This window comes from Hemitrygon akajei, chromosome 14 (assembly GCF_048418815.1).
Source record: "Hemitrygon akajei chromosome 14, sHemAka1.3, whole genome shotgun sequence".
NCBI classification, from domain to species: domain Eukaryota; kingdom Metazoa; phylum Chordata; class Chondrichthyes; order Myliobatiformes; family Dasyatidae; genus Hemitrygon; species Hemitrygon akajei.
The window spans coordinates 2,565,956-2,585,535 of NC_133137.1; the positions used below are offsets into that span (position 1 = coordinate 2,565,956).

General features: G+C 39.6%; 1 protein-coding gene and 1 long non-coding RNA gene across 9 annotated transcripts in view; one reads left to right on the forward strand and one right to left on the reverse strand.

Annotated features, from left to right (window-relative positions):
- The window catches only part of aifm3 (AIF family member 3), a 254,504-nt gene that overhangs the window by 95,645 nt on the left and 139,279 nt on the right, over positions 1-19,580 (forward strand). For all 8 annotated transcript variants that reach the window (XM_073065336.1, XM_073065339.1, XM_073065340.1 and 5 more), the window contains 5 exons: positions 3,069-3,165; positions 8,182-8,294; positions 10,427-10,513; positions 10,881-10,972; positions 15,155-15,285. In XM_073065336.1, the coding sequence (XP_072921437.1) occupies positions 3,069-3,165; positions 8,182-8,294; positions 10,427-10,513; positions 10,881-10,972; positions 15,155-15,285 (520 nt within the window). The remainder of the gene's footprint in view (positions 1-3,068; positions 3,166-8,181; positions 8,295-10,426; positions 10,514-10,880; positions 10,973-15,154; positions 15,286-19,580) is intronic.
- LOC140738224 (uncharacterized) overlaps positions 11,284-19,580 on the reverse strand; it is a 203,174-nt gene continuing 194,877 nt past the window's right edge. Inside the window, exon 5 of the long non-coding RNA XR_012101337.1 lies at positions 11,284-12,017. This is a non-coding gene — a long non-coding RNA (uncharacterized lncRNA). The remainder of the gene's footprint in view (positions 12,018-19,580) is intronic.

Sequence of the window (19,580 nt, forward strand, 5' to 3'; positions counted from 1 at the left end):
CCGATAATAAAGTCGAGTCAAAACGCCAGTGTTTATTCCTCTGAGGGAGACCAGGAAAATTTAAAGACAAAGTAATTGGGGCATGGTCAGAAATCAGTATACTCTGATAGTCACAGGAATAGACAAATGGAATAAGTTGATTATCGAATAAAAAGTAGTCAATTCTAGTAATGGTGAACATGTGAAAAAAAAGAGTAGTCTCTCTTAGTGGGATGAAGGAAACGCCATATATCAGAGATACCATAATTAGAAAAGAGTGGATAGCTAAGGCAGATTTAGTAAGTAGTCTAGTAACAGAGGACGATCGATCCAAATTAGGATCTAACCAACAATTGAAATCGCCACCCAGTATAAGAGAGTATGAGTTTAAATCTGGTAGCGAGGAGAAAAAACGTTCAAAAAAATTAACATCATCAAAATTGGGAGCATACAGGTTTGCTAGTACAACCTTAGTATTGTATAATTTACCAGAAACAATAATAAAATGGCCATTTGTATCAGATATCTTATTATGGAGTTCAAAAGGAATATTTGAATTAATAAGGATGGAGACTCCCCCTAGCTTTGGCAGCAAAGGATGAATGAAAATGCTGACCCGCCCACTTTGACAGAAGCCGAGAATTATCAAAACTACGAATATGAGTTTCTTGAAGGAAAGCAATGTCAGCTTTGAGTTGTTTAATATGCGAGAAGACCTTCCTTCTTTTAACAGGATGATTCAATCCCTTTACATTCCAGCTCACAAATTTAAGTGAATTAACCATTATCAATTGTTAGTGCATAGAAGGTAGCAGGCATATAAAAAATCAAGCAGTACAATAACAGTCAGGGAGCAAAAATGTAAACATAGATCCGTAGAATCAAAACAGAGACATGTCCTGAATAACAAAGGAAAACAAAAGAAACAATGAATAGTGTTGGAACTGGAGAATCCACTCCCCCTCGCAACCCAAAATTAGACGGCTACCTAAAAAAGCAGCTAGCTCTACCAAAAAAATTAACCCAAGTATGACTTCCAGTTCTGTGTCGTTAACAAAAGTTCCGTATAAATAATATAACAAATAATAACTAATTTATGCACTAGAAAACAGAATTATAAATAGGAACAACTTCAATAGAAGTATAAAACTTAATACAAAGAAAATCAGAAGAAAACTAAAACTAACCTACCTGCGAAAAAATTATAAAAGATTAAAAGAAAAAAAAGAGGGAGAAAAGGGGGAAATTATAAAATTCAAAGATAGTCCTTATCAACCATTTACAGAAAAAAAAAGCAAAACTTAAACTATGAATCAACCAACAGGGAGGTCTTCAATAAAAACTCCAAACCTCCAAAACAAGTTAAAGACAATTGTAGCTCTCTATAGATAAGGTTATACAAAAATAAAATAGATTACACAGGTAAAATCTATTTGTTCGCAGAGAAACATTAAACTTAAATTATCTATTTAGAAAAAATGCACCAAGTCCAGGGAGAGATTGACTACAGCCCTTAGAGTTTCAATAGATAATGACTGAATTATTCAAGTAAAGTCTGAGTTCGGAAAAAATAGTTTTACTTCGAGAAATACTTATCAACCATTTTAGAAGGTCAGGCCGGTTCCGAAGAAGACGAGGTGGCTGGAAGACTTCCAACAAACGCCTCAGCCTCCTTCACTGATTTAAACCACTTATAATCTCCAGTAGTAAGCGTAATTCGAAGATCGGCTGGATTTCGGAGAGAGGGTCTGAATCCGCGATCAAAAAGCACTTTCATTACACCTTTAAGCTCAGCACGCATCTTCAGAACCTGGGGGGCGAAATCCTCCACTAAACGAATGACCGTATTTTAAAAGGCAAAAGTACCTCTGCGGCGTGCCTCCATAATCAAACGGTTTTTCACCTGGTATTGATGAAAGCATAAAATAATTGGCCGTGGGCGGGAACCCAGAATTGCTCGAGGAACATAGATCCTGTGTGCCCATTCAAGCTCAGGTGGAGTCGGAAAAAATTCTTTCCCGAAAATCTCACAGAGAAACTTGGAAAAAAATTCAACGGGAGAGCCCTTTTCGGTGGCCTCTGGCAAACCAAGAATTCGTAGATTGCAATGTCTGCTCTGATTTTCAAGATCCACCATTTTGGAAAAAAGTTTACTATTCTTCTCTAGGTTGGAGCAGAGAGTTTCAAGATATTGAACATGGCGTTTTAAATCTTCAGAAGTTACATCAATGCGAGATAAATGTTCAGCGTGATCATCCACTCTAGCATTAATCTGATCCAGTTTGACATTCAGCTGGTTGAAAGAAGTTCTAAATTCACTTCTAAAATCCATTAAAGTATCTTGTCGATGTTGTTCCAGAACAGCGAGAATGTCAGCCGACAAAGCCGTAGAAGTTTCCTTTTTCCCGGTTTTAGTACTTTTGGTAGCCATTATAAGATAGATGTGTTTGCAGGCAGGTAGAAGAGAACTAATAAAATACCTAACTAAGGTTTAAGAAGGGAGACACATAGTGCAAAGGTAAGAAGAATAACAGAGCAAAAGTTCGGAGCAACTAAACAATCGCCATCTTACCGGAAGTCCGATCCAGAGAAACTTAACTGTGTAGATTCAGAATGGGCTTGTCCACAGATGGTGTTGTAGGTGGAGCATATTCTGCCTGGAGGTTGGTGACTAGTGGTGTTCTGCAGGGATTTAAGAAACTCTTAGATAAACACACAGATGAAAGAGGGCTATGTGGAATGGAAGTATTGGATTGATGTTGAAGTAGGTTAAAATGTCTGCACAACATTGTGGACCCAAGGGCCCGTACTTCTCTATGTCTCCCTGAAACTCAGGCCCTTGAAGCCTTGCAACATTCTTGTGTATCTTATTTGCACTTTATCATTCATGTGTTGGTAAGCGTGATGACAGAGAGAGTATTGCTGAGAATACTGATACCTATTTGCTTCCTGTGATAATGTGATCTCTTGCACCATTGTACCACTGATCTGCTTCTCTGTAGTGTGCAGCTATGATAGTGAACAAGTATGAAGAAACCCTTCTCTTTACAATACTCTCATTATTGTGACTTCTACCCTTTTGACCTCAGGCTCTCCAGTCACAGAAACGGGTGAAATGGATGGCCAGGTGTTCGAATTTGAGTGACAACAGTTTCAGCAACACCGATGTGCTTATCATTGGGGCAGGTAAGTTCTCAAGACAGGATAACACACATGTGAAACCATGCCATACATTGGGCAAGGGAAAGTGATGTGGACTGCACCAAAAGGAAGAAATTGCATTTATATAAAACTTTCAGAATGAATTTTTAAGAGGGAAATTGTATTTGAGTCATCTATTAGAATTCGTTGTGGCTTTAATTAGTAGATTAAATAATAAAGAATCAATGTATGTTTTGCATTTACACTTTCAGAAGGCCTTCAGTGTTGTGCCACTCAGGAGGTTGGACAGCAAGACCCCAGAAAGTGGAGTTAGGGGTAATGTTTTGACATGATCATAGCATATGGATAGAGAATTAGTTAACACACGAAAAGCAGGGAGTGGGAATAAATAGATTCAGGTTGAATTGGTAGGAGGTGGCTAGGTTACAGCAAGAATGGATGTTTGGGCTGAGGGAACTATGTGTTATACTTCCCAAGTTGAAAAGCTAGGTGGGATTTTGAATAATGAGGGGTATGTAAAGAAGTTTGAAGTGAATATAAACAAACTGAGTGAGCAAGAAGATGGCTGATAGAATATTACATGGAAAATGTGCTTTCTGTGGAACTTATATGCACAGAAAGCAGAATATTTTAGAAATAGGTGACTGATTAATTAAATGTTGCTGTTCAATGTGTTCATAAGACCATAAGATATAGGAGCAGAAGTAGGCCATTCAGTCCATCGAGCCTGCTCCGCCATTCAATCATGGGCTGATCCAATTCTTTCAGTCATCCCTACTCCCTTGCCTTCACCCTATACGCTTTGATGTCCTGGCTAATCAAGAACCTATCCATCTCTGCTTTAAGTACTCCCAATGACTTGGCCTCCACAGCCACTCGTGGCAACAAATTCCACAGATTTACCACCCTCTGACTGAAGTCGTTTCTCCGCATCTCAATTCTAAATAGACGTCCTTCAATCCTGAAGTCATGCCCTCTTGTCCTAGAATCCCTTACCATGGGAAATAACTTTGCAATATCTAATATGTTCAGGCCTTTTAACATTTGGAATGTTTCTATGAGATCCCCCCTCATTCTCCTGAACTCCAGGGAATACAGCCCAAGAGCTACCAGACGTTCTTCATATGGTAACCCTTTCATTCCTGGAATCATTCTCGTGAATCTTCTCTGAACCCTCTCCAATGTCAGTATATCCTTTTTAAAATAAGGAGCCCAAAACTGCACACAATATTTCAACTGTGGTCTCACGAGTGCCTTATAGAGTTTCAACATCACATCCCTGCTCTTATACTCTGTACCTCTAGAAATGAATGCCAACATTGCATTCACCTTCTTCACAACTGACTCAACCTGTAGGTTAACCTTTAGGGTATCTTGCACAAGGACTCCCAAGTCCCTTTGCATCTCTGCATTTTGAATTTTCTCCCCATCTAAGTAATAGTCTGCCCATTTATTTTTTTCACCAAAGTGCATGACCGTACACTTTCCAACATTGTATTTCATTTGCCACTTCTCTGCCCATTCCCCTAAACTATTTAAGTCTCTCTCCAGGCTCTCTGTTTCCTCAGCACTATCCGCTCCTCCACCTATCTTTGTATCATTGGCAAATTTAGCCACAAATCCATTAATACCATCATCCAAATCATTAACATACATCGTAAAAAGCAGGTCCCAACACCGACCCCTGTGGAACCAGCCAGCCAGAATAGGATCCCTTTATTCACACTGTGTTTTCTGCCGACCCTTGCTAGTAACTTCCCTGTAATTCCATGGGCTCTTATCTTGCTAAGCAGCCTCACGTGTGGCACCTTGTCAAAGGCCTTATAAAAATCCAAGTACACCACGTCTACTGCATCTCCTTTGTCTACCCTGCCTGTAAGTTCCTCAAAGAATTGCAGTAGGTTAGTCAGGCCGGAAACCATGCTGGCTTTGGCCTATATTGTCATGTGCCTCCAGGTAATCTGTAATCTCATCCCTAACAATTGATTCCAACAACTTCCCAACCACTGATGTCAGGCTAACAGGTCTATAGTTTCCTTTCTGCTGCCTCCCACCCTTCTTAAATAGTGGAGCAACATTTGCAATTTTCCAGTCATCTGGTACAATGTCAGAATCTATCGATTTTTGAAAGATAATCGTTAATGCCTGCACAATTTCTCCAACTACTTCCTACAGAACCTGAGGTCCATCAGGTCCAGGAGATTTATCCATCCTCAAACCATTAAGCTTCCTGAGCACCTTCTCAGTCATAATTTTCACTGCACAAACTTCACTTCTCTGACACTCTTGAATGTCCGTTATACTGCAGACATCTTCCACTGTGAAGACTGATACAAAATACGCATTCAGTTCCTCTGCATCTCTCATTACAATAGGGTCTCCTCGACATAAGTCACTGAAATGTAAACCAAAAATCCACAGATGCTGGAAATCTTAAATAAAAGTAGCAAATACTGGAAACACTAAGCAGGCTAGGTGGCATCTCTGGATAGAGGACAAATTAACTTTGAAGTAATGCTGCAGCTAGAATTAGATTATGCTTCTTTGTGTGTGTTACATGTTTCTAATGGCAGGCCAGACTACTGTACACTATGGAGAGAGATATAGCTGCAACAGGCAGTTAAAAATACAAATAGCAAGTTAGCTTTTATTGTGATAAAGTAGCTTATTACAATTATGTATGGCCTAGGTGAGACTGCTTTCAGAGAATTGTGTGCAGATTTCATCTTTTTACCTAAAAGGGTATACTGTGTCATACTTGACCATACTTATGTTACCAGGGTCCCAAGGGCTAGACAATGAAGTATTATAAACACAGGCTTGACAGATTGCACACTCAAAGGGGTATTTTAACACCAGGCTTCTTTTGTTTATTTACCAGATCTTCAAAGTAATTTGAAAAGGTAAAGGAAGATTGAATTTATTTTAAGAATCTTTAAAGAAATTGGTCAGGTAGATAAAGATTTTTTTCCCATCTGATGAAAGGAACATTGCTTAAAATACTAATCTTGTCTTTCAAAAGAAAGTTTCTAATCAAATTTTTATGTGAAGGGTGATGGAAGTGTGTGTAAGAAGTCATAGATACTTGCTCAGTAAATAATTAAAAATTGCACATCAATAGGGTTTTGCTCAATAATGTTGTAAAAGGATTTTGAACTAAGGTGTTAGAGCTTCCTATCTCTTTTATCTTTAGCCTGCAAAAGGATCTAAGAATGTGGTACTTATTTGACTAAATTCCACTCTGTATAGTGAGTGGAATTTCAAATAAAAATGGAGGATTCAGATTGGGTAATATTTGTGGAGAGAGAAACAGTAGAAATTTTAGAGCAATGGCTTCTCAGAAGTACTGGGATTCAAATGTGTTTTTTTGCAAAGAAGAGGGAGGAGTGGTGAGAAGAAAAGGATTCATTGATATGGTAAAGATCAAGAAAACCTAATTGGCTAAAATAACAGGTGCTGTTTGAGAGGGAGGTGAAGGTGTGTTATTCGCTAATAACTTGTCTTGAGGGTTATAATAAATGAGATAATGAAAGCAGGAGTGAGAAAAATAAAGCTATTAAGTATCAAACAGTGTTGATGCAGAAAATCTAAAATAAAATCAGAGAATGCTAGAAATATTCAGTAGGTAAACATCTATAGAATGGCAAAAAAAAAGACCCAGTGGTTTGTAAACCTCTCTATTGAATTGGCAAGGATTACTGTAAATGTCCTGTTATTTGTCATTTTGCTCTTCATCCTACGCTATTTCTTGATTTCTCTGCTTTTGGCCGCTTGTACTGTTTCAGTAAAATGCTGCATAAACATCTCATCTTTCAACTTGATACAGTAAAGCTCTCAGGACTTGCCATTGAATTTGACAGTTTCAGGCATCTAGCCTTACAGGTTATAGCAAAAGTGGATATTTCTTATTACTGAACATTAATGTTCTTCTCATGTTCTTCAGATGCTATCTGACCTGCTCAGGATTTCAGTCATTTTTTGCATTTCGTGAAGATTTCTGTTTTTGGTGTTTTGCTTCTTCGGTGTAATTCCAGCTTTATGCGTTTTATTATCTGTTTTTTTCCAGTCTCCTCATTTTTCATTCATTTCCTATTTGCTTCTCTTTAAGATCGATCATTTGTATTTAACAAACCTTCACCATTCTCTATTAAGTGGGCACCACCAATGTATATCAACACACAGAAAATGCTGGTGGAACACAGCAGGCCAGGCAGCATCTGTAAGGAGAAGCACTGTCGATGTTTCGGGCCGAGACCCTTCGTCCTGACAGTGCTTCTCCTTATAGATGCTGCCTGGCCCGACTGTGTTCCACCAGCATTTTGTGTGTGTGTTCTTTGAATTTCCAGCATCTGCAGATTTCCTCGTGTTTACCAATGTATATCTTAGGCTCTCTCCTGGCTTCCTCTTTCACAAAAATCCTGCTATTGTCTCCACCCTCTGTTCCTTCTCTGCAAGTTCGAACATGTTGATCTTTACCTTTCCTTGGCTTTGAAAAAGAGTCATCAACTTGAAGAGCTAACTTTTTTTTATCTTCACAGATGCTGCCTGATTTGCTGAGTTATTTTCTGCATTTGTTATTTTTTAAATTTCTCTTTAGCAAGTGGCATTTTTTAAAAATGAAATCTGTCACTGCTCTCACCTGTCTGATGTTCTCCATCTGTATAAGCACAATAGCTTTCAAAGGCCCACAATTATCTGAAAATTGTGTGCTTGTATTTCTATCTGAGCATCTTCCCCTCTCCATGATCTATTAATGGTAGCTCCATCTTCTGCTATCTGGGGTACAAGTGCTGCCATTCTGTCCCTAAACTCTACCACTTTACTCCTCTCTGCTTCTTGGGGAAAATCATGAAAACATACCTTTTTCAATTTTCTTATTTTAGCTTTAGTGTAGGTGCAATAGTTTGATTTTCTAATATCTCCTTCATTGGTTAGGTAACAATTTGTCAATTGGTCTGTTTGGGACATTTATCATCTTAAAGTTGAACTCTATTGTAATTAGAAATTGTGTTTGTTTTGATAATAACTCATTCACTGCAGGTCCAGCTGGATTGGTCTGTGCAGAAACACTGAGGCAGGAAGGCTTCGCTGAGCGGATTGTAATATGCACGATGGAGACACACCTGCCCTATGACAGGCCTAAACTAAGTAAGGTTTGTATCTGTATCTAAAAGCAACAATCCATAACCTTGACCTAATATGACATGTATGGTCAATAACGAACATAGCAACTTTTACTTGGAGATGCTGATCTGCATTGGGAAGACAGTGTTCCTAAATAACCTTTTTATCAGTTTCCTGGAAGAAAAAATGTTCATGGAAAGTCTGCAGTGCAAATTCACCAGGATCATATTGGATTAAAAGTTTTACATTATATTAAATTGTAAATTTGCTAAGTATTGCCACAAGTTTGAAAAACTGGTGTGTGATCTGATCAAACTATTTAAAATTCTAAACCAATTTAGAAGGTAGATTCAGAAAAAGTTTTTTGGAAATTTGGAACAAGATGCCAAAATCTTAAAATCAGGTCTTGGCATTTGAGAAGGAATCCAGGAGGTGCTGTTTTTCACATGAAAGGTAGTGGAAACCTTGATTAATTCCTTCATAGGAATCCTGTGGCTCCAGTAATAACTAGAAAATGAGCTTTAAAATGAGCCATGGTCAACTTTTGTTCAGTAAAGGTATCTTGGGATATGGGGCAAAGGCATAAAACAGCCATCATTTCTTTGGATGCCAAAAGAAAACAAGCTAAATAGGCTGAATGGCCTACTTTTGTTCCTATCTTCCAGTGAGTGACCAGCATAAGCCAGCAGCAAACAGTGTCTTATTGTGTTCCGTTGTAATCTGGGGTATTTACAGAGGTTTTGACCTGGCTTTAATTGCCACCCTGCCAGTTGCTTTTAAAATATTTTGTGAGTACAGTTCATCCATTTTTCTTTTTCGTTTTTTTGTCTTCAGAAGATGGAGATCTTTGACAGGTAGGCTTACTGCTGCAGTCTATGTATGGAACCATTCCTCATGCATTTGCCCACACAATGAATGTCAACAGGCTCTGGTTCCTTCAGTTGCATCAGGATCTGTGTTAGCACACAGGATGGGTTATATTATCTCTAGGCTGTGGTGTTAAACAAGTAGCCAATATCAAAATTGTACACCATGCTCAAAGTTTCTCTTCTCATTCTAATCAAAAGAAAATTACACCTATCAAAATCGAGCAGTTGATTTGTTATCACCAATTGTACTCAGTTGTCCACAGATAAAATAACTTCCATGGTCTTTCAAATGGGTATCATCTTCTGGTGTGGGAAGCTGAGAAACCTGGCTAACTTGTTTATATATTGACCCTAAATTGCCGAGGCTAGGGCCTGGTCCTATGTTCCTCATGCTGGCTGAGGTCAGCTTATTATCCAACCTTGGTAAGAGAGTTCAAGTGCTCTTGTGAGATCTATCTGCATGGCTGAATCTAATTTGTTGTCCAAAAGTATATTCGAAAACAAAGCATCCTGAAGCGCCCTGGAGGCAGAGATGTATGGGAACAGTTTGGGGCAGCACAGTAGAGTAGTGGTTAGCATGACGCTTTACAGTACAAGTGACCTGGGATCAATTCCCACCGCTGCCTGGAAGGAGTTTGGACATTCTCCCCGTGACCACAGCTTGAAGGGCTGTAAGAGCCTATTACCTGTTGTATCTCAATAAATAAATAGACAGTTTTGGTTGTCAACCCTTGTCCTATTTTTGACTTCCAGAAAATTGAATACCAGTTTTAATGTAACTGTAGCTGATCTGCTTCCTTTCATTTTCATCATTGTCAGCAGTCAGAATCTCCTCCAGCTTCCTGGTCTGACTTGCATTTATATCTGAGGATTAACTTCAACCGTAGTTGTATTGAGACTTTTTAGAAAATTTCATTTCGAGCTATATGGTATCAAGTCAATCTCTTGAAACTCTTCCATTCTTGTGTATTTGTTGCCACACTCTGCGATGAAGAATCAGGGATAGAGTGGAATTTACAAATCAGGAAACTATGCAGGTTGGAGGAAAATTGTAGCTACTGTCCCATCTCCCTTTTTTGTCAAGGTGGGTGAGGTTACCCATTTGGTGTAGGGAGGGTGTGTTTTGTTGAATATAAATGCAACATGTGTCCCTTGGTTTATCCTGTGACTTTATGTGCATCTAGTTTTAATAAGAAAAGCTGTCAACCTATGGAAGATAAGGTTGACAGAGCAGCAAGTCCTGTATGATTACAATTTCCTCATGGTATTCATAGTTGGTCCTTGTGTTTCAGTCCCTTGAATGCCAGGCTGAGCAGATCGCTCTCCGCTCCAAAGAATTCTTATCACAGTATGACATTGAAGTGCAAACAGGAAGGGAGGTAAGAGATCAAAGTAGCTGTTTTCTGCTAATACCCATCCTTCCTGCAACTTTCAGTCACATCTTGCATCCCCTTTTGCAGTATTCCAATTTCTTTTATTCTCACTGCAACTCACAATATGATCTTCCATTCACATTCTCCATCCTCATTCTCATAGAGATGAATATTTTCAAGCTGTTTGACAGTAGCAACCTCATAACCAATCCAAATTTTGTCCTTACATACTTCTGCACAAGTGGAAATATTATGATGTGTGGAATTATAAGGTTCTGCACATTCTGTGAGAAAAACTGTTGCTATACATGAGAGGATATTTCTTACTATGACCGTGTGCATCAGAATGACCTTTAATGCTCCTTTATTTCAGGTGGTCTCGGTGGATGTGAAGAATAAGGTGGTCCACTTTAAGGACAGTCTTAAGATGGAGTACAACAAATTGCTGATTGCAACAGGAAGCAGGTAAGCAGCAGCTGAGTTTGCATCATTTTGATTTCACATAAAACCAGAGGTTAGTGGTGATGGGAGTGAGCTAGTTAGTGGGGAGAATGATTATAGAAGTCTAGTATAACATATTCCTAGACTCACTGGTATCGGGGTAACTCCGCCCATAATATTGGGTTACCCTGACAATACGAATGCATGTCCTTCACACTGTTCTGAAGGCCATTGTCTCAGTTTGACAGAACTATCAATTAGACTTCCAGCAGCCTACTTATCAGAATATTAAAGATTTTGTGGCATTATAAAAGGAGGAATAACAAATTCTTTATTCTCATATAGCATCACAAAATATAGATTCAAAGGTTTCAAAGGATGTATGCTGCATACAACCCTGAGATTCATCTTCCCCACAGACAGCCATGAAACAAGGAAGAACCATGGAACCCTTTCAAAGAAAAAAGACGTCAAATCATCAACCCCTACCTTCCTCCCAGGTGCAAAAAAAATTGTGCAAACGACAACAAAAAATGAATGAAAAACACAGCATATAAAACTCCAAATCGAAAGGTATATTTCAGTTCAGCTCAGAGTTCTTTATCTGCAGGCCACCGCAATTCAAAATCGCCTAATATTAGCTGCAAAAAAGGAGTGACCAGGAAAACTAGAAACACGTCATAACTTGTATTACAGTCCAATCCACAGACTGCATTGATTAAACCTTGCTCTGGTGCCATCCTCCAACAGCATCGAGGAAGAGAGAGGGATCATTGGAATGCAAGGATCTTTTCTCAGAAGCAGTGAGCAAGAGGGAGAGAGAGACCATCACATGCAGACACCTTCCTCCAGCAGTCTGGAATGAGAGGCTGATAGACGGTGCTGCATACTCGCTCGCCCTTCACACCCTACTAAATTATTTCAGTCTTCCTCGGCGCTTCAGTAGCGATATCTATGAGAAATGGAGTTGATCATGGGACGCGGCCCATCCCCAGGTTTCATGGCCTCCATGCTTGCAATCTTGTGGAACTGTCTCAGAGACAGCAAAGCACCAGATCACTCAGTCAACCTGAAAACACAGTGCCAGAATGTAAATCACAGGCTCCAGCAGTAGCAGAATCACATATGAAATAAAAGGAAGATGTAAAATAAGTCAAAAGAGTAGCTTCATAAACCATCTTGAGGATGTCACTCTTGGTAGTGTTGTTCACTGGCACCTCATCTTCTTCTGGTGGACAAGGCATTCATATCATTGTTGTTTATAGGAAGATGTTTGTGAAAGATAGCTGTAAAAAATAATCCCCAGTTCTGCTAAAGAACTTTAAAACATTTCAGTCATTTAAGGTGTGGTCCAACCTTTCTATCTCCTTCAGTAAATATGCTGCAAAACTACTTGGTTATGAAAAGAGCAGGGGAATTGAGGTATTTGCTTCTACATTAACTCAATTCTAGATATGTATATTGGTCTAAATTATTTATACATCATAGTTATGAAAAATGAGTAAAAATAAATCCTAAGTTAGTCCAATTATTTACCTTATGGTTGAAAGGGATTATGGAAGTGGGGTATAGTTTAGTATAAAAGAGGATACCAAAAGTTTTTGCAGATATACAGTATAAAGAATAAAAGAGAGGAGAAAATGGAAATCAGTCCACTGGAAAATGATGCTGGAGAGGTAGTAATGGGGCAACAAAGAAATGATAGATGAATTTAGTAAGTATTTTGCATCAATCTTCATTGTGGAAGACATTAGCAGTATACCAGAAATTTGGGAGTGTCAGGAAGAAGTGAATGTGTTTATTACCAAGGAGAAGGTGGTTGAGAATCTGAAAGTTCTGAGGGTAGAGATAATAAGTCATCTGGATTAGAGGGACTACACCCTAGGGTTCTGAAAGAGATAGCTGAAGAGACTGTGAAGGCATTATTAGCGATCTTTCAATAATCACTTGATTCAGAAATGGTTTCGAAGGACTGGAAAATTGCAAATGTCACTCCATTCTTTAAGAAGGGAGGGTGCAGAAGAAAGGAAATTATAGGCCAGTTAGCCTGACTTCAGTGGTTGGGAAGATGTTGGAATCCATTTTTAAGGATGAAGTTTTCGGGTACTTGGAGGCAAATGATAAAATAGACCAAAGTCAGTATGGTTTCCTTAAGGAAAAATCTTTCCAGACAAATTTGTTGGAATTCTTTAAGGAAATAACAGTCAGGATAGACAAAGGAGAGTCAGTAGATGTTGTTTACTTGGATTTTCATAAGACCATTGATAAGGTGCTGCTCATGAGGCTGCTAAACCCAGATAAGAGCCCATGATATTAGAGGAAAATTACTAGTATGAATAGAAGATTGGCTGACTAGCAGAAGGCAAAGAGTGGGAATAAAGGGACCTTTTTCTAGTTGGCTGATGATGACTGGAGTTTTTCCACAGAGGTAGGTGTTAGGATTGCTTCTTTTCATGTTATATGTCATTGACTTGGTTGACAAAATTGATAGCTTTGTGGCTAAATTTGCGACAGTATGAAGATAGATAAAGGGGCAGGTAGTGTTAAGGAAGTAGAGATGCTACAGAAGGACTTAGACAGATTAAGAGAATGGGTAAAGAACTGGCAGATGGAATATAGTGTCAGGAAGTGTTTGGTCATGCACTTTGGTAGAAGGAATAAAGTCATAGGCTGTTTTCTAAATGGGGAGAAAATTCAGTGGTGCAAAGGGACTTGGGAGTCCTTGCACAGGATTCCCTAAAGGTGAACTTGCAGGTTCAGTTGGTGGTAAGGAAGACAAATACAATGTTAGCATTGATTACGAGTGGACTGGAATATAAAAGTCCAATTAATAAGATCACTTTGTCCTACGTGGTGACGTTGCTTAGTTCTTTTTACACCCCTCCTCAATATTATCATTTATTCTCAGGAACATTTGACTTGTTCCATGTGTGGTTCAAATGTCTGTGATGTCTCATACCTTTCCACAGTCTGCCATCATTACCACTCTATTCCCTCTTATTCACACTTACTTATAGCCTTGCAGCATCCTTAGCTGCAACATAGAAGAAGAAATGAATGGAGTTCTTATGCAGGATTCCCTAAAAGTTAATTTGCAGGTTGAGTTGGTGGTGAGGAAGGCAAGTATGAGGTTAGCACTCATTTTAAGAAGAGTAGATAGAATATAAAAGCAAGGATGTAATGTTAGGTTTTTTAAAGCTCTGGTGAGTGCTCTTAGAGTATTGTGAGTAGTTTTGGGCTCCTTACTTAAGAAAGAATGTGCTGACTTTGGAGAGGATTAAAAGGAGGTTCACAGAAATGATTCTGGGATTGAAAGGCTTGTTGTATGAGGAGCATTTGATGGCTCTGGTTGTCTACTCACTGGAATTCACGAGAAGGAGGGGTAACCTTATTGAAATGTATCAAATGTTGAAAGGTCTTGATAGAGTGGATGTGGAGAGGATGTTTTCAATGGTGGGGAGTCTGACCAGAGGACACAGTCTCAGAATAGAGGCACATCCATTTAGAATGGAGATGAGGTGAAATTTTGTTAGCTGGAGAGTGGTGAATCTGTGGAATTTATTGCCATAGCCAGATGTGGAAGCCATTTGATTGGGTATATTTAAGGCAGAGGTTGATAGATTCTTAATTAGTCAGAGCATGAAGGGATACAGGGAAAAGGGAGGAGATTGGGACTGAGAGGAAAAATGGATCAGCCATGATGAAATGGCAGAGCAGGATTGATGGGCCAAATGGCCTAATTCTGCTCCTGTAATTTATGGTCTTACACCAGACACATTGTCTACGGAATAGTTATAAGTTCTTGTATACTGTCATTCAGTAAGGCAAGTAACAACTGACATCCATCATTGAAGCTAAACAACACTGAAATAAGTACAACTGCTGATATGCAAGGGCATCAGAATTCACCACATAATACACATATTACACACTCATTTTATGGAGCATTTGAAATTTTAAACAATTTTAAACTAAGTGATACACATTGTTCAAAATGCTGCTGTTGTGTCCTGGAGAAATGATGCATATGGCTGATGTTTATAATCTCTTCTCAAGGATTAATGTACAAAAAGAGCCATTCATTTGTTATGCTTGATTGGTTGCCATTCATTCTTCAAATTGGGCTGAGGGGGAGGGGAAAGACAAAAATGCCACTGCCTCCCTTCGAAGGACTTCATTATGAGGATTTCATTGCTTGCATTTCAGGCCTAAACCACTCCAGTGCCAAGGAGCAGACTTAGAGAATGTGTATCAGCTCAGGACACCTGAGGATGCAAACTGCATTGCCAAGCTGGCCAACGATAGGAACGCTGTCATAGTGGGAGCTTCTTTTATAGGTACACCTTATGGACCTTCCTTATTTTTCAACCTACGCCTATGAGGCTTCTCAGAATTAAATTCCATGGCTTAACTTTCTGATACTTGAGTAACAGTTTCAAGCTCAGTACACGCAAGGTAAATACACAAGCCTCTTCAAATGTTATCATAATGACTGCATATGCTGGGAGTCTGAAATAAAATCTAAAAATACAAAAAAACACTTAGCAGATCACATGATATCAACAGCCATGCTTCTCTACATTTTTTGTAAAAAAAATAATTGACTGGATCTTGCTCTTCAAGATAAAATTCACCAGGTCTTGAGACAGTGACATTCATCACTTCAGCTCAGGAAGAACACAATTTAGCACACTTGCCACGTGCTCAGGTCTGCAAAGCATTCCCCACCTAGCAGATTAAATTCCTTCCATTCTGAGTCTTCAAACATTCCTTCTTGAAGTATAATGATAAAAGATCCTTACCTCTCTCTCGGGTCAAGTACGCCAAAAATTCAGTACCGGTTCATTTCCCAGCAATTATAGATATTCAGTTTCATTTGTTACAAGTACCTCCATGTTTTGTACATAATGTGAATCCACATTAATCACAGAGAAATAATAACAACTGAGCATTGACTAATTAAACAAAAACTTGACAAAAATTTAGCTATAATTCAGAATTGGTCTTCAATAAAAATTGACTATTAGACTGCTGGGAATAATCATTGGCAGGAAACTTGAATCCACATGAATAATTTGACTGTGAGCAGCCAGATACTGGTTACATATGAAATCAGTTATAAATATAAGTAGGCCAACTGGCTCCTTAAATCTGCTCCTCTTCTTCTTCTTCTTAGCTGGTACATATACCACTGACAGCAGCTCAATAGAGTGCTCTGTCCTGGGCCAGTTTTCCAAATTGTCCCTGGGTGTAGCCCATCTTCGAAGATCCTTCCTCTCCCAGGGATGAGGTCTTTGGAGCTTCTGCTGGCATTTCTGTAGCACTGGGTTTTTATCAGATGGGGTTGCTAGTTCTTTACACAACCCTCCTCCTTTCACAACTAGGCTTGGGAATATCCATTGTGGAGCTCCTAAACCTGCTCTACAGACAGACAGACAGACAGACATACTTTATTGGTCCCGAGGGAAATTGGGTTTCGTTACAGCCACGCCAACCAAGAATAGTGTAGAAATATAGCAATATAAAACCATAAATAATTAAATAATAATAAGTTAAGCATGCCAAGTGGAAATAAGTCCAGGACCAGCCTATTGACTCAGGGTGTCTGACACTCCGAGGGAGGAGTTGTAAAGTTTGATGGCCACAGGCAGGAATGACTTCCTATGACGTTCAGTGTTACATCTCGGTGGAATGAGTCTCTGGCTGAATGTACTCCTGCGCCTAACCAGTACATTATGGAGTGGATGGGAGTCATTGTCCAAGATGGCATGCAACTTGGACAGCATCCTCTTTTCAGACACCACCGTCAGAGAGTCCAGTTCCACCTCTACAACATCACTGGCCTTACGAATGAGTTTGTTGATTCTGTTGGTGTCTGCTACTCTCAGCCTGCTGCCCCAGCACACAACAGCAAACATGATAGCACTGGCCACCACAGACTCATAGAACATCCTCAGCATCGTCTGGCAGATGTTAAAGGACCTCAGTCTCCTCAGGAAATAGAGAGGGCTCTGACCCTTCTTGTAGACAGCCTCAGTGTTCTTTGACCAGTCCAGTTTATTGTCAATTCGTACCCCCAGGTATTAGTAATCCTCCACCATGTCCACACTGACCCCTTGGATGGAAACAGGGGTCACCGGTGTCTTAGCCCCCCTCAGGTCCACCACCAGCTCCTTAGTCTTTTTCACATTAAGCTGCAGATGATTCTGCTCGCACCACGTGACAAAGTTTCCCACCGTAGCCCTGTACTCAGCCTTATCTCCCTTGCTGATGCATCCAACTATGGCAGAGTCATCAGAAAACTTCTGAAGATGGCAAGACTCTGTGCAGTAGTTGAAGTCCGAAGTGTAGATGGTGAAGAGAAAGGGAGACAGGACAATCCCCTGTGGAGCCCCAGTGCTGTTGACCACTCTGTCTGACACAGTGTTGCAAGCACACGCACTGTGGTCTGCCAGTCAGGTAATCAATAATCCATGACACCAGGGAAGCATCCACCTGCATCACTGTCAGCTTCTCACCCAGCAGAGCAGCATTTAATAAATGGTGATTTCATTTGAATGTAACTACAGCTCTTAAATTCCATCTACCCACAGTAAACATTCAATTCCTTCTTATCAAGTATCTATATTTTTAAAAACCTTCAAAGACTTCATTTTCACCACCCTTCATAGAGCAGAATTCCAAAGGCTCAGAGCTCTCTGAGAGAAAAAAATGAACCTTGTCTATCATAAATGGGTGACCCCTTATTTTTAAGCATTGATTTCATGTTTTAGAACCTCAAGAGGAAACTTCCTCTCTACATCCATATTGCAAAACCCTTCTTAATATTATATATTTTGATCAAGTCAGCTTGAACACTTCTATACTCCTGTGGATACACATCTAACCTGTTTAACCTTTCCTCAATAGACACCCCAACCATTCCAGGTTTTACTCTAACAAACCTTTGAACTGTCTCTGAAAAATGACCAAGCACACTGTGATGGCTTTCCCAATTAATTGCTGGTCCTGTGTATTAACCTTTTCAAAGTGCATTTCTTATCAAAGAATGTATAAATTATACAACCTTCAGATTTGTTTCTTTACAGGCAAAGCGAGGAATAAAAAAACAATAAAAAAAGATAAGACCAATCCACCAGTTCCCACAGAGAAAGAGAAAAAAAACACAAAATTATATAAACAATAGAAGCAACAACAACAGCATTCCGAACCAAGTTACGTCCTTAGATCCAAATGCCCAGAGTCGGCCCAAAGCCTCGGTATTAAGTTCATCATATTAGCAGGGCAAATCACCGCAAAGTTCACAGACATGAAGCACAGCAGCTGGGGGCAAACTCACAGCCTTAGCATTGCAAAGTGAGAAGCCTCCAGACTATCTGGGCCAGCGTTTAAGTTGTCCAAAATCGCACTAGGACCCGGGCCCAGGTGCCAATTGTTCTCGACCTCTCCAAATCAGCTGGGCACCCAGAGCGATCCAACCTTGTCCAACACTTGACACGCTGCCTTTCCAATCAGTATGGGCTGGCGTTTAGATTGAACCTCGCTTTAGGACCCAAGCCTCACTACAGCGAGTCGCTCGTGGCCCATCGAGTCTCTTCAGTGTAACCTTCTGTGAATTATGCACTAGAACACCCAAGTTCCTCTGCATCTTAGAACTCCCAGTTGCTTCATATCTTCCCATTTACAGAATGTTTTTTTTCATTTGAACTGTTGAAATGGATAATTTTGCGTTTTTCCCATATTATGCTTCATTTGCCATATTTCTACCTATTTGCTTAGTCTATCAGTATCTCCTTTTGGCCTCTATGCTCTCTTCACAATATACATATCTTTGTGTAATCAGCAAATTTTAACAAGGAACCTTTGTAGCTTTCATCCAAGTTAAGTATATAAACTGTAAAAAGAAGCTGATGCATCAACACCAATCCTTGTAGCACGCCACTTGATGTATCATACCAACCAGAAAAATACCCATTTACGCCAGCTACATCCTATCTGTCCATGTCAATGTGCCACCTCTGGTACCACGAACTTCATATTTTGCACAAGAACCTTCAATTCAGCAACTTATGAAATACCCTTTGGAAATCTACATGCATTAGTTCCCTTTACTTCTTCAAGGAGGCTCAGTAAATTGATCAAACGTGGTTTCCCTTTCACAGAACCTTGCTAACTTTGCCTGACTTAGGAGCAGAATTAAGCCATTTGGCCCATCAAGTCTGCTCTGCCATTTTATCATGGCTGATCTATTTTACCTCACAGCCCCAGTCTGCTGCCTTCTCCTTGTATCCCTTCATTCCCTGACCAATCAAGAATTTATCAATCTGTGCCTTAAATATACATAAAGATTTGGCCTCCATAGCTGCCTTTGGCAAGGAATTCCACAGTTTTACCACTCACTGGCTCTAGAAATTTCTCATCATCTTCGTTCTAAAAGGATGCCCCTCTATTCTGGGGCTGTGTCCTCTGGTCTTTGACTCTCCCATCATAGGAAACATCCACTCTATCAAGGACTTTCACCATTTGATAAGTTTCATAGAGAACACCCCTCATTTTTCTGAATTCCAGTGAATGCAGGAGTCCAGAACCAGGAGACCTAGATTTAGGTCAGAGGGCAAAGACTTAAAATGGA